The sequence below is a fragment of the Myotis lucifugus genome, unplaced genomic scaffold (genome assembly GCF_000147115.1).
Source record: "Myotis lucifugus unplaced genomic scaffold, Myoluc2.0 scaffold_394, whole genome shotgun sequence".
NCBI classification, from domain to species: Eukaryota; Metazoa; Chordata; class Mammalia; order Chiroptera; family Vespertilionidae; genus Myotis; species Myotis lucifugus.
Window position 1 is genome coordinate 209,562 of NW_005871442.1, and position 15,384 is coordinate 224,945.

Genomic DNA, 15,384 nt, shown 5'->3' on the forward strand with positions numbered 1-15,384 from the left:
CCTGTTGACACTAGGGATTCTGCTCCTGGCAAAGGCAGCGGTGACTGCGCAGCCTCTGGGTTCATCTGGTGGTAGATTTGTCTGCGGTGAAGGGCAGGGTTAGCATCCCTGTCCAACCACGCTGGGCTCCCCTGGGGGGTTCCCCTGGGGGGTTTTCTCCTTCACTGGCCCTGGGGGATCTCCCCTTCTTCCCTTGTCCCTCTCCTTCTTGTCCTCCTCTCTCTGATGTGTCAGACTGGAGTTCCTGCCTATGAGACTGGAAAGGCAAAGCCAGCTTCACAGAGGACCTGTTGGCACATCAATAATAGCAACAACAGCAGTAATAATAACCACAGCGTCTTACATGCAAGGTTTTTTAGTTTACACTTTACAAGAGCTTTTAAATCCATCATCTCATCAGTCACGTGAGGGCCCCTCAGAGTAGACAGGAGGAGGACACTCCCTTCCTTTTCCCTGAGTCCTGCGGAGGGGCAGACAGGGCCCAAGCCCCCTCTTCCGCAACGTGTGTCCCCAGCAAACACTGACCCATTAAGCGTGAAAATTTCCCAACCGAACTCTTTCTGCCCCGTGGGGCTCCCTGTTCTGAGAATTTGGTTGCTCACATAGGAGAATTTTAATCTCCCCGTGTTAGAAAAGCTTCATTTGGGGGTGGATTTTTTTAGTGGCCTTGCATTTGGCACTTGGTAAAGTCAGGGCTTCTGAAATTGAGAGGAAGGCTCAAAATCCCTCCCCTCCCCCACCAGCCCCCCTGAGAGAAAGAACCTGGTCCTTCTGGCTGGCAGGGTGATTGGGGGCTGGACTCGGGTTTGGACCCAGGGGTGACGGGCAGAGAGAGGCCTGGACTCCTGGGGAGGAAGAGGGAGGCCACAGCCCCTGAGAGTCCTTCCGGAGGGCAGGGGCCCGGCGGGCTGAGCGGCCCAGGTAGGCTGAGCGGGCTTGGTGCCACCTGCCTGTGCTCCTCCATCTTCCCTCCGCTCCTTCCTCCCTTCTGGACGCTCTGAGCCTTCGATCCACCATCGGTCCTCTCAGACCCCCTAGGCCCATCCGTGGGCCCTCAGAGCAGCGGGTCCACACTCTCCCCAACCCCCACAGGGGAGGCTCCCGGGGACGGGGACGGAGGGCTGGGTGACGGGAGGTGGGCAGTTGGTTCGAGGGGCCCAGCCCGAGGGTGGCAGGGGCAGCTGAGGTGGAGGAGAGGCAGGGCCCAAAGGCTGCTTTTGCTCACATTCCCGACATGGAGGACGCTCCGTCTAGACTCTGGGTCCTCGGGAGGCAGAACAAGGAGCGAGCGAGGCCGATGAGAGCAGGAGGAACAGCAGGAAAGCTCTGTCCTTCTCTGGCCGGGCTGCTGGCTGGGCTTACAGGGCCCGCATCTCCGTGTCTGTGCTGTTTGGGGAGGAACCGGAGTGTGGAGTCTGCCTCCGGCCGCTCTCGCACAGCAGATGGGAGGCCTGCGGCAGGTCCCAGAGGCGGGGAGGCCTCTCCTCATCGGGATGTGGGCTCTGCTCCTCTGCCCTTCCCGGGTGGGGGTTGGGGGGCAGGAGTTCTGTGGGTAACGTGGGGTGTGGTGGCAGCGCCGAGGCGCATGGGAAACCAGACGTGCAAGGGGTCTCTGTCACTATGTCGGTGCCTGGATGGCCCGGTTAAGGCCTGTGCCCCAGAGCAAGAGCCTCCAAGACTTCCCAGCATCGGACTCCGGCCAGGGCTGTGGGCAGGCTTGGCTCCGGCCCTGGCTTCCCGCCCTCCTGGGGTCACAGCCCAAGCTGGAGGGAGGAGAGGCCACGGGACTCAGTTCCTGAGGAGGGAAGGGAAGGGAAAGAGCAGCTGTTTTAAATTTTGGCAAAAGAGCCCGAGTTCAGATAGTTTTGCAATGGAATCCAGGGCCACTCAGGCAGGAGGAGCGGGGTCTGCAGGGGGGTGGGGGTCACAGAGGCGGCCCGGGCCCCAGGGCTTTGCCTGGAAGAACTGGGCATCTGGGACCTTAACAGCCAGGACTGAACAATGTAGAGAAGGATCACGTCTCCTCCCCCGTCTCCCCTCATTCCTGAGCTCAGTTTCTGCTGACACGATCCTGTTTCATCAACATAAAAAGTTCTTCCTCACACAGGCTTTCACTTCTTTATTCTTATCCTTCCGTTTTAAAACATTTTTATTAGTCTTTTCTCTTAAAACTTTTAACAGCTGTTTATAAAAACACGACAAATCCACAACACAAGACAACTCAGTAACAATAGCTCACTATATGGTACATATACGCGGACGGTGTGATATATTTATATCATAAAAGATGAAAATAGTCACTTTCCATAATAAAAATAAGTTCTATTTTTTGTTTATTTTACAATATACTTAATATTCTCTTCTTCTTTCCTCTCCAGGTCGCCCGTGGCTGTGCCGGGGCCGCCGAGCGGGAGGGGCGGACGGAGGCCTAGGCGCAGGGCCTGCAGCCGCACTCTAAGTGTCTCTCCACCTCCTCCACGAAGGAGGAGCCGTCCGTGCACTGGAAGACGTATTTCCGCCGCTTGCTGCGGGTGGGCAGGCAGCACTGGGGCCCGCAGCCCCCGCGGCACTCCACCACGGGCACCTTGGAGGCTGTGGCACACGACGCGTAACCCTTCTGGCGGCGGATCACCTCTCGGACGACCTCCCCCAGGCACGGGTTTTCTGCAGAGGGCAGCGGGGTAAGGTCAGGGCAGAGGGCTGGCAGGAACCAGGGCCCGTTCCTGGGCAGCGGGGTAAGGTCAGGGCACTGGTGGGGCAGAGGGCTGGCAGGAACCAGGGCCCGTTCCTGGGCAGCGTTCTGAAACTCTGTGGTCTTTAGTCACTCACTCATCTGCCCACCCCGCTCTTCCCGCCCCCCCGCCCCCAGCCATCACCCACACTCTCACCCCTACGAATCGTTATCTCCATGAAACTGCCCTCCACCTATCTACCCATCCACCCTCGGATCCATTCATCCACCCACCCACCTGCGTCCCTCCCTTCAAGGAACTTGAGACCAAATTTTATGTGGCAAACAGATAGAATGAGGGCTAGTCCCATGTCCCGGCAAACTGATTGCACCCCCTGCTTAAAGTCAGATGAAATGCCCATGTTAGAAACAAAACCCAGGGGATTCCACCTAGCAGTTGGGGTTTCTGGCCGCTTTGGAAAGCAGGAGGCCTGGCAAACGGGGCCCACTTCTCTGCATTGTAGTGGTGCTGGAGCCCAGGGTTTAGATGGGGCGGCTCTAGGTGCCCCCCCCTCGCCCCACTCGGTGGTGTGGAGCCTGGATACTAAAGGTACAGAGAGGGCTGGCGGGAGCACACAGCACAGGGGCTGCCGTGGGCGGGGGAGGGGCATAAGCCTGCAGGAACCCTCTGGACCCTGACCCGCCTCTCCTCTCCACCCCTCCTGCCCTCCCTGCACTGGGAGCGCCCCTGCAGCGAGGCCCGAGGCCAGCAATGGACACAGCCGGATGCTCCACCACACAGCCTCGACACAGCCAGATGCTCCGCCACACAGCCTCGGTTTCCTGGTCTGGAAAACGGTGCCCCGTGCCCTGTCCTCCCTGCTACTGCACAGGCTGGCAGGAGTCCCGAAAGGGCCTCGTGCTCTGCCCAGAGGTTGGGTCTGGGGACTAATAGGAGAGAATGTTAAGCGGGATACAGATTTGTAAGTGATGGGATTGTCAAAAGGTCCAGAGAGAGACCAGGGGGAACGAGTGTGTGGAAAGTGCAAGGCAGCAACGATGGGCATTGGGCTGAAGGAACTGAGCGCTGTCTGTATTGTTCTGGCAATTTTTCTGTTTAATCTGAAGTTATTTCAAATGCACTGATAAATTTTTTATTAAGAGTGGTAGTTCAGCTGGGTATAAAATCTGAGTCCTCTACTGTCAGGAGTGTGGTGAGGGAGGGGAATTCTCTTTCTCTGCAGGTTCTGACCAAAAGGTCTCCAGTGGGGGCCTGAGACTGCACTTGTACACAGTCCCAGGTAAGTCAGTGTGCTGGTTAGACGTACACGTTGTGTGGCTAAGTTAGGGATTCGTTTTGAAAGCAGGCATTTCAAGGGGTCAGAAAGAAGGAAGAGTGGAAAGGAGATGGACAGAAGAGAAGTGGGAGGAGAGGAGAGAGGCTAAAGGGAGAGAAAAGGGGGTAGAAGGCAGAGGGGGGGAGAAGGGAGAAAGAAGGGAATGGAAAGAGGGGAAAGGAGTGAGGTGAGGAGAGGGAAATCGGGGCTGGGGGAGAAGGGAGAGAATAGAAGGGAAAAGGTATAGCAGAGACAGAGATGGGAGGAGGAAGAGAAAGGATATGAAAGAGGGAAGAGGCAAGAAGAATGCGTAGATATAAGATGTGAGACTGGAGAGTGGACGATATATTGGAGAGGAGAATCGAAAGAGAGGCGGGAAAACACGACAGGTAGGGCAAAGGGAGAGAGGGAAGCGGGAAGAGGGAAGAACAGAAAGGGAGAGGAAGGAGGATTGAAGAAATATGGGAGGGGAGACTAGAGAGAGGAGAGGGTGTAGGCTAGGGGGACTGGAAAGGGGAAGAGAAGCAGGAGGGGGTGTAGGTTAGAGGGGACAGAGAGATGGGAGAGAAGAGGGAGGGAGGTTGGGCCATGCAGCCTCCAGGTGGCACACAGCAGGCCTACCTTGTTCGCAGTGCTCCCCTCCGAAGCCAGGCTGGCACAGGCAGTAGGGCTCCCCTCGGTCTGAGACGTGGCACTGCCCGTGGTGGCATTTGAAGGCTGAGCAGGCGCCGGCGGAGTCGTTTTTGTGGTCACACAAGGCCCCTCCGTAGCCCTCGGCACACTTGCACACGTAGGAGGGCCCGGTCCTCACACACTTGCCATGGTTGCAGCTGTGGGCAGACGAGAGGGTGAGAGGGAACCGGGGCGTGGGTGCTGCGGGAGGTGTCTTCCTCCACCTCCGGGCTCAGTCCCAGCTCCGTGGGACCGTCTCCATCCCACGCTCCACCTCCAGCCGGCCCCATGGCCGAGCTCAGTCATTCCGCAGACACTCTGTGGTGTCCCAGGGGCATTATCCAGTGTCCACTCGGCTGCGGCCACCACGTGGCCAGCTCAGAACTCACGGGTCCGAGCGGCAGTCACTGCTGGGGAGCGTCTCGGCTTTCTCTAGGCATGTCAGCTGCCTGCAACCCTCACTGCTCATGTTAGTGCCGTGGGCACCACCAGGCGCAGCCACCCTTGTTGGTGCCAGGCAGCCAGCATCGCGCTGGGTGTGAACTAAGTCCCCCCTCCTGCTGCTCCTGTGCGGTGGGTCGCCTTCTCCATGTGGCACAGGGGCAGGAACGGGTGCCCAGTCTATGTTCTAATCACGGGCAGCGCTGTCTCTGCTGGGGTGACGGTGAGAGCGGGGTTCCCTGCAGACTCAGAGCCACACACCCAGAGCTACGCAGAACCACCGGCCCTCATTGCCAATTTACGCCGCCACTTCCCAGCCGGTCAGCCAACCCAACCATTGGTCTTGGCTCTGGTGTTATTTTTGGCTGATTCAGATTTCTTAGCACTGAGACTCTGGGTCTCTCAGTTTAACACTGGGCAGGGCACACAGTAGGACCTCTGAATACTGTGGGATGAATGGGAGCGATTAAGCCGTGAATGTGATTCGGCTGTGGGTGTGCACACCGGGTTTTGCATGGGCACTGGCTGAGGAGGCAGCTGAGTCTGGGCTGAAAGTCCCTCCTCCCACTGGCCCAGCTGAGAGGGTGCCCGTCTGCCCAAAGGGGCGCCTGTCTGATTCGCAGGGAGGCAGGTAGAGGCACCTGATGCCTCGGAGCGGGGCCTACCTGGGCAGGTGTAAGCTCTGGACTCCTCGCAGTCACACCGATGCAGGTCCTGCCTACAGTTTAACCACAGTCCCTCCAGCTGCCATCAGGGCCTCTTCTCAGGTGGGCGGAGGGGAGGGGGCACTGACCTGTGGCCCAGGCAGGGGTCCAGGGCCTCCTGGTCGCACAGCGGGCCGGTCCAGCCGGGGTGGCACTCGCAGACCACACTGTCCTTCTCCACCGCGCGGCACAGGCCGTGCTTGCACACCGTGCAGGACTTGCAGCCGGGCGAGACCCCCAGGGACTGCGGCGGGAGCGCCTTGAAGTCCTGCAGCTCGTTGTTGATGCGCACCTCGTGGATGCAGCCGTGGAAGCCGCCCAGCGGCCGGTCCGCCCCCTGGCGCAGGGCGGAGAGGCCCGTGGAGGTCGGGATGCCTGTGGGAGCGATGGTAGGACAGCGGCCTGAGACCCTCCCCCCCTGCCCAGCCCTCCCCTTAGAGAGAGAGCGCGCTCTTCCCGTGTCCCTGCTAAGCGTTCGCAGCCCTGGCCGCTGCTGTGCCAATGGAGGGAATGGCCCAACGCCCGGGATCCTGTCCACGCAAGGACATGTGCCCATTGTCCTGCACTGTGACTCAAAAACGGGAAATGTTGCCATTATTTACATATAGGAAATATCCCGTAAAAGTCCATTATTCAGGCTCCTCTAGAGAAACAAAATGTGGCCAGCCACAGCCACGTGGCCACGGCCCGATGGAGGACCACGCCCAGGCAGGGTACCCACCTCCCCCGCTGTCCCCATCAGGCCTCTGCTGTGTGACAGGCCCCCAGGGACACCGCAGGGGAGCGGGAGCAGGAGCTGGGGAGAGAAGACGCGGGGGCGGGGGGAGGGGTGCAGCCTGGATCTGAAACTTTGGGATCTTCATTGGGAGAGATGCTCTGGGCCCGGGCTCTCCCTGGACCACTCCAGCCTCCACAGCGGGGCTCCCTGGGGGCCCTCTGTGTTGAACAAGCAGTTCTGGTGACTGTTTTGGACACCATCCTTTCAGAACTACCAGCCCAGGGCTGCCAGGGTGGGGTGGGGTCGGGGGGCACTTCTCCTTAATCTCAAACAGGTTCTTCCACGTACATCAGCTGAGCCTCGCAGTGTCCCACGAGGTGGCAGAGCACAGGGAACGTTTCCTGAAGTCCAGGGATCGCAAGGTATGGACCCTGCCTTCCTCTCCACATCCCCCCCACCCCCCAACAACTTGTGGTTCTCAGAAGGAGCCCTGCGCTCTCTCCTCTCCTCTTCTCCTCCCCATGCCCTGGCTAACTATTAACCCTTTAGGGATCAGCTTGGTTGTCACTTCCTCCAGGAAGCCTGCCCTGATTGACTTCGCAGTGGGTGCCTACATGAGCACAGGGGAACCTCAGCCAGAGGGCCCGAGTGCAGGTGCCCGAGCACAGAGGGCAGGTGAGAGGTGGAAGTGGTGGGGGTGGCAGGGGAGGGGCTTTACCTCCAAGGTAGAGGGGGCTGTTGATGCCCACTGCTGGCTGCTTCTGGAGCTTTCCCAGGCTCTTGGGGGCTCCTTTGTCCACCACCAGGTTCAGGGTCTGGTTCAGCATCACCAGCTCCACGCTGTGAAACTGCCCGTCGTTCACCGTCTCCACGCTGGGCAGGAGAGGAAGAGAGAGGTTGGCCGCGTGCCTTCCACAGTGGGCACTTGACTGCCATTACTTGCACTTCATTTTACTTTTTATTTGCAAATAAATTTAAGCTTACATTTTATTTGCAAATAACTTCAAACTTACCAGTATATGTTGCAAAATAGCCCCGTTTGCTTTATCATTTTTCTCTCGCTCCATCTCCACACACACGAACACACACACACACACACACACACACACAGTTTTTCTGAACTCTTTAAGATGAGTTACATTCCTGTGCGGCCAAGGACAGGGATGTTCTCTTCCGTAGCACATGGATGCCATCCGTGTATCTAATCAGCCTGTATTCTAAGTTGTCATTGGACCCTATAAAGCCTTTTATAACATTTTTTCCTTCCAGTACAAGACCCAGCCTAGTATCTGCAGTCTCTCCTGCATTTCGCAGAGCTGAGCCCGCTCCACCCTCAGACGCCCCCGTTGTTGCCTGCTGCACACCGTGGGGACCAGGATGTGCGTCACACATGCTCCTTCACTCGCTCCGTTCCTCCCTTAGGTATCAGTGAGGACGCAAGGCCAGCCTCGTTCTGAGGAACGTTGCACACAGAGTTGTGGTGTGATGTTTATCTTTTTCTAGGACACGAGTAACAACGACCTCGGAGGTAAAGTGGCGCTAGCTCGTCTCTGTCCCACCTCAGTCTGCCTCCTCTGCCTCCATCTCTGCTTTATTGTTTAGAGCCGTGAGCCGTGGCCTTTGAAGTAAAACATCAGCGAAGCGTGGCTCTGCTGCAAAGGCAGAGGAAGGGTGGGGAAACCCCACCGGTAATCCACCTGCTGTGAACTCCGAAAGAAAGGACTGCACTGTGGTTGGAGCCCCACAGTCAGCCCCCTAGAGCAGTGGTTCTCAACCTTCCTAATGCCGCACCCCTTTAATGCAGTTCCTCATGTTGTGGTGACCCCAACCATAAAATTATTTTCGTTGCTACTTCATAACTGTAATGTTGCTACTGTTATGAATCGTCATGTAAACATCTGATATGCAGGATGTATTTAGGCGACCCCTGTGAAAGGGTTGTTCGACTCCCAAAGGGGTCTCGACCCACAGGTTGAGAACCACTGTCCTGGGGAGATGCTCAGGGGTTTGGGGAGGGAGGGCTCTGAGTCTTCTCCCTAATCCGCTGGGCCAGAGGTGGAGGCCACAGGAGGGGCCACTGGTATAGAGCCGGCTGGGTGGCCGCTGGGTCACACATAAGAACAGGCGCTGAGCAGAGCGGCCTGTCCAGTTCGCCTTTGCTTTTAACAACAACGCTGGGCACGTGTTGAGCCCTTAACAGGGGCCGCGCATGCTACTCAATGCTAAGCACTTGACCTACACTCCCACGTGGGAGGCGCCATGCTGTCTCCATTCTAGAAATAAGAGACTTAGGTGACCCTGCCAATGTCTTAAGTGGGAGTGGAAGAGGCAGGACTTACATCCAAGCCCCCGGCCACAGGTCCCTATGCCACTGGGGGACGAATAGTCATTTCAGGTGCTGGGCTCGCTCACCTGGATGCTGAGTTGTGACCACGAGGTGGCGACAGTGTCACAGGAAGAAAGGGCTGGGATTTTAGTCAACAGCCTGCACTGCACACTGCTCCCCCAGGACCCCACCACTGCTGGACCGGGGTGCCGTGGACTCTGTCTGTCTGTCTGTCTGTCTCTGCCTCGCCCTCTGTGCCCCAGCACCGGGGAGGGCAGGCTTGGGTGGGAGCCTGAGCTGGGTTTGAATCCTATCTCTCCCACTGACTGACTGGTGTGCCTCTGGGCCAAGGACTTCCTCTGAGCCCGGGTTTCTCATCCTTGAGACGGGAGTGCTGCTGCCCGCTGGGCTTGTGGTGCGGAACCAATGAGATGAGACCTTGGCAAGGGACGGGGCTGTGGTCATGACTCGGGGAGCATGCGCGGCAGGCCAGATAGCGCTCTCAGCTGCTGCTTTAAAACGGCCAGCATTTAAACACAGACTTCACACAGAAACCTGCATTTCTAGCTTCTCTTGAGAATCTGCATCCCCACACGGCAGCATCTGCTGGAGCCGAGGTCAGCGGTCCCAAGGCTGGTACCCTTGAGGCTACCACAATCCCCACCACTCCCTATTGCACACCAGCCCACGCTCCCCAAGTCTGTCAGCTTAGCCCCTTGGCCTTCTGGGCAGGAAATAATGCCTGAAGCCCCTCTGACAAGTCTGGGGATGGACTTGTCCCCATTCTGGGCCAGGGCGGGGCTCAGCCGGGCTTTTCTGTGTCTTGGCCCCGGGCCTGCAATAGAACCTCAGGGGCCCCCTCCCCTCCTGCGACTGCAGCTGGCAGATGAGCATGGCCAGGCACCTGCACGAAGGAGGCCATGGACTGTAACATACGAACTAGCACGCCTGCGACTTCACAGATGTCACTGAAGACGGAGCCACATTTAAAAAGCGAGCAGACTTAAAGCTGATGTAAAGCAGCGTGTTCAGCAACAGTACGGCCGACGCACCGATCGTGTAAAAACCAGGGCGACCAGGAAGGACAGACGCTCAGGGCCGACTGTCCTTCAGAGCTGTCTGAAGGTCACCTTGGGAGCAGGCCTGTCCCTGGAGCTCTGGAGCACCCGCCCCCTGAGTTGCATGCTAATCTCCCCATTTTCTTTCTTAAACTAATAAAAGATTAGGGTGACATTTTGAAAAGGGCATCTCATTAAGCAGCCTGGTCCCCGTTGGAGCGCGGGCCCCTGCGGTAGCTGGCTGGCCATTTATCTTATGGAAATGAGGTGCCATCTCCCGGGCCTTCCTCTCCTGCGTCTTCCTCCAGCACCTTTCTCCTCCAGCCCCTCCTCTCCTGGGAGGAAAGGTGTGTGTGTGTTGGGGGGAGGCAACGAGAAGAGGCAGCGGAGTCTCCCTGGCATCGCCTCCCAGGGCGGACACAGGCGGGCAGGTGCGTGGTGGAGGGCCTGGGGTCCTACCTGTACACGGTGGTTGGCGGGGAGCTCAGGCTGTCGTAGACCAGCCGCACGTGGCCCTGGTACAGCTCCAGCGCCAGGGGGTCGTTGTCTCCCTTGTAGAGGAGGATGCCATTGTCCTTGTCCGTGGCCACCTGGGCAGAGGGATGCGGTTAGGCTCCCCCGAGCCTGCCCTCCCGGCCCACCTCCCGGAGACGGCTTCCGGGTGGCATCTCTGAGCGACCCCAGCATTCACTCCTCCCCCTCTGGACTGTGAACCCCCAGAGGAAGGCCTGTGCTTACACCCCAGCAAACGCTGATTCAGTTCATCACACACCTGTGGAGCCCCCATCACGGTATGTGCATACTCACCCACCCTCCCAGCCGTCAGCAGCCCTGCGCTCTGGTCTAGCGCTCCCACTGGTACATGGTCACACCCAGCCCCGCCCCTGTCGGCCCAGGTCGGCCTGAGTGTGATACTAGTTATAAACTAAATGCTAACAGTCACTATTGATTTCGTTTATTATGGACCAGGCGCTGTGCTAGAGTCACCTGGGGAGTTTTTAAAACATCAGTGTCTGCGCTTCACCCCAAACCACTAACACGAGTCCGGGGGGTGAGGCCCAAGCAGGGACCATCTGAGAAACTCCGGGCGAGTCTAACGTGCTGCCCAGGCTGACAACCATCGGCTCCAGAGGGAACCCCTCTGTCAGGCCCGCTGCAGGGGGTTCTCTGTCTGCAGCTCCCACCGCCTGGCACACACAGCCTGGAGGACTGGGCTGTGCAGCAGGTGGCCTAATAGACATCTGGGTGTCCAGGTACTAGACTGCACCCCTCTTCATCCTGCCCTGTCGGCCCCTCACCTTTCTGCCCTTCTCCAGGCAAACTTAGTCCTCCTTCCGATCTCAGCTTCATTATCACTGCCTCTGGGGAGCCCTCCCGGATTCTTCCCAGCGGCCGGGATCCCCGCCCTACCATGTGCTCCCACAACACCAGGGCTGTCACTGTCCCTTTCCTTGTCATCCTGCTCGGACAACGGGCTTGCCCGTCTCGTCCACTATTGAACACCCATTGCCCAGCGCAGTGCCTGGCGTGTCACAGCTGAATGAGTATTTCCTAGAGGAAGGAGTGAATGAGGCTGGAAGTAGGGCTGCTGGAGCGTGGGAGCTGGTCAGGAGCTGGCCCAGACCCCAGAGCTGCGTGTGGCCTTGATGCTGCTGCAGGGGGCAGGGCTGCGTGACCTGGGGCCTCCCCGCTGTTCTCGGGGCAAGCAGAGCTGGGCGTTGGGGTGTGGGGGAGGGCGCACCTGCAGGGAGATGTTGGCCTGGGGCCGGACCTTGGCGGAGGCCAGTTCCACGTAGGAGTCCTTGCCCACGAAGTTGACGGTGATGAGCTTCTCGCAGCGCGGGCCGGCGAAGCCCGGGGGGCAGCGGCAGGTGGGCTCCTGCTGCACCACGATGCACTGCGCCCCGTTCTGGCACTCGTACTGGTCGCAGGGGCTGGTCTGCAGCAGGACCATGGGCGGCGGGTGCTCGCAGAGGAGCCCGCTGGGGGAGGGGGAGACAGGTGTTTGGCCAGAGCCCGAGCAGAGAGGGGTGCGCGATGGGAACGGGGCCTGGTCCCCGCCCGGCACTAACTGGGGCGGGTCCCTTTCCTTCTCTAGGGCCCAGGCCCCCATCAGATGGGACCATGCCCGAGCCTGACAGGGGCTGGGCCTCAGGTCCAACCCCCGCGTGGCTGCCCGGGTGGCTTTTCTCCCCTTCTGCACACGGGGCTGACAGCCTCTGCCCTGGGCCTTGAGGGGCTGAGGACAGTGCGGGGATACAGGTGCCTCGGAGACCCAGGGCCGGGCGTGGCCCTCCCCCTCCCCCAGCCCCTGCCCGACACTGGCCCAGGCGGGCTCCTTCCCCGGGCTCCGCCATACCTGAAGCCCTGGGGGCAGAGGCATGTGTAGCCATTGACCGCGTCCACGCACTGGGCCCCGTGGCGGCACCTGTGGGCCGCGCAGTCATCGTTGTCCACCTCGCAGAGCTTCCCGCTGTAGCCGGGGAGACACTCGCACCTGAACACAGAGAGCGAGGCTGTTCCACGCCGCCAGCGCCCACGGCCGCAGGGACAGCCCCACCAATGCGGCTGCGGACAGCCGGGCGCACTCCCCTCCCGACCCCGCACACGGGCATCAGGGCCAGCCTCGCGGAGCCACGGAGGCAGGCGCCTGAGGCTGTGCACAGGGCAGGGGACCCCGTCCCCCGTGATCTCCGCTTCCTCAGCGGGTCTCTCCTGCACCAGCTCCGGGAAGGGGACATGGTGAGAGGGGAGAGTGAGCCTCTGCCGCAGACCCCAGGAGTCCGCCTGACCTGAATCCTTTGTCCAGCGAGATGCACTTGGCCTCGTGCTGGCAGAGGTTCAGCCCCGGCACGCAGTGGTCCATCACCTCGTCGCACAGCTCACCTGTGGGGGGGGGGAGCACTCAGGCCTCAGGGGCCGTGGGCTTCGGGCCGGCATTTGCTCTCCTGGAGCGTCCTTGCTCCTGGCCCTGCTTGGTTTCTCCAGTGACAACGGGAGATTCCGGACAGCACCACCATTCGGCTGTTTCTTCCTAACCTTGTTTTTCCCTCCACACTGTTTATTGAGCGCCTCCTCTAGGGCAGGCACCGTGCCAGGTGGCGGGGACACGGCAGTGAGGGGTCCTGTCCTCCCCCATGGCCCAGGTCTGCAACACGCAGGCAAGGACGACCCAGAGGTGTGAGCAGGACGACAGGCGAGCTCCAGGGAGGCCCAGCAGCTTCCTGGTGGATGGATGTGGCTTAGAGCACAGTCCACCTGCTATAGGCAAGTCAGCCCCTTGGATGACCTCAGAGGAGCCGCTAGGAAAGGTCTCTGGATACATCCCTTTGACGTTCACAGCACCATGAAGTGCCTGACAGGTCATATATGCCCAGAATGGCTTCACCACTCATGGTACATGTAACCGTCCTCACTAGGGCTATTAATATGGGAAATGAAGGTGCTATTGGGGTGTTGTGGTGGGGAGAGTACCAGTAATTATCCCACGGGATAGCCTCTGGCGGGAGCCCCCGATTTTCCTCACTGGGTGAGGTTCCTTCTCTGTGGTCCCACGAGGTGTCAGTTTGTGTCCTTCTCTCTCTCTCTCTCTCTCTCTCTCTCTCTCTCCTCTCTCTCTCTCTCTCTCCCCCCCCCCTCCCTCCCTCTCTCTCTCCATGATGAATTCTTGTGAGAAGAAGCTCTGTCTTGCTCACTTTTGCATCCCCGGCTCCTAGCAGTGTCTGGAAAGTGTAGATTTCCAGAGAAGGCTGACTAGACCTGAACACAGCACCAACAAGGCGCGGGCCTCTCTGCTAGCCTCGAACACCCCTGCTCTCCAGGCTCCCAAGGGAGGGGTGGCCACCAACTGAATGAGCAGACAGCTGGGAGGGCCCTGGGAACTGTTCCAGAGTGGGAAGGAGCTAGTAGTTTGTGGGGATGGAAGGACAAAGAGATGGGGCCTTGGGGAAGCCCCTCGTGGGGTTTTAGGGGTTCAAACCTCAGTCTATGGGGGGGGAAGGAGGAGGAGTCCCTGGAAAAAGCTAAGAAAACGGTGTGCCCAGTGTATGAGGTCCCCCCCGCCCCCCCTATGCACCAATCCCCACTCAGGCATCAGGGGCCTTACCTGTGTAGTTAGGCGGGCAGACACACACGTAGTTGTTGATCCCGTCCACACAGGTGGCGTTGTTCTCGCAGTCATTGTCCTCACAATCGTCTGGGTTGATCTCACATCGCTGCCCCTCAAAGCCCAGCGGGCAGGAGCAACTTTGGGGATGGGTGGGGTAGGGAGGAGGGGAGTGGGGTGGGTTGAGTGGCAGAGAAGACAGTTGGGGGGTATAATTAGTCAGGTTTCTCTCTGGATGGAGTTTCAAGGCAGAAAATCAACAAGGAAACAGTGGCCTTAAATGACACACTAGATCAGATGGATTTAATTGATATATTCAGAGCATTTCACCCCAAAGCAGCAGAATATACATTCTTTTCAAGTGCACATGGAACGTTTTCTAGGATAGACCACATGTTAGGGCACAAAACAAGTCTCAACAAATTTAAGAAGATTGAAATCATATCAAGCATCTTCTCTGACCATAATGCTATGACACTTGAAATCAATCACAAGAAGAAAACTGAAAAACACTCAAAGACATGGATGCTAAATAACATGTTACTAAACAATTACTGGGTTAACCATGAGATCAAAGAAGAAATCAAAAGATACATTGAAACAAATGAAAATGAGAACGCAACAACCCAAAATTGGTGGGATACAGTGAAAGCAGTCCTAAGAGGGACATTCATAGCATTACAAGAAAAAGCTCAAATAAACAATCTAACTATACACTTAATGGAACTTGAAAAAGAACAACAAACAAAGCCCACAGTGAGTAGAAGGAAGGAAGTAATAAAGATCAGAGCAAAAATAAATGAAATAGAGTCTAAAAAAATACAGAAGATCAATGAAGCAAAGAGCTGGTTCTTTGAAAAGATAAACAAGATTAACAAACCTTTAAATACACTCATCAAGAAAAGAGAGAGAGGCCCTAGCTGGTTTGGCTCAGTGGCTAGAGCATTGGCCTATGGACCAAAGGGTCCCAGGTTTGAATGATTGTAAGAAAATATTATGAATGACAAATTGGACAATCTGGAAGAAATGGATAAATTCCTAGAAACATACAACCTTCCAAAACGAATTCAGGAAGAATCAGAGAATCTGTATCCAGTGGTTCTCAACCTTCTGGCCCTTTAAATACAGTTCCTCATGTTGTGACCCAACCATAAAATTATTTTCGTTGCTACTTCATAACTGTAATGTTGCTACTGTTATGAATCGTCATGTAAATATCTGATATGCAGGATGGTCTTAGGCGACCCCTGTGAAAGGGTTGTTCGACCGCCAAAGGGGTCGCGACCCACAGGTTGAGAACTGCTGGACAGATTGCAACTAGTGAAACTGAAGCAGCAATCAATAAACATGAC

At 57.7% G+C, this 15,384-nt stretch overlaps 1 protein-coding gene across 1 annotated transcript in view; it reads right to left on the minus strand.

Moving 5' to 3' along the window:
* Window positions 1-2,104: 2,104 nt before the first annotated feature.
* Window positions 2,105-15,384, minus strand: part of SLIT3 (slit guidance ligand 3) — a 481,227-nt gene continuing 467,947 nt past the window's right edge. The window contains 9 exon segments of the mRNA XM_023743480.1: window positions 2,105-2,664; window positions 4,630-4,838; window positions 5,915-6,200; window positions 7,262-7,416; window positions 10,387-10,517; window positions 11,669-11,909; window positions 12,287-12,424; window positions 12,720-12,813; window positions 14,033-14,172. Coding sequence (XP_023599248.1) covers window positions 2,429-2,664; window positions 4,630-4,838; window positions 5,915-6,200; window positions 7,262-7,416; window positions 10,387-10,517; window positions 11,669-11,909; window positions 12,287-12,424; window positions 12,720-12,813; window positions 14,033-14,172 — 1,630 coding nt within the window. The 3' untranslated portion in view covers window positions 2,105-2,428.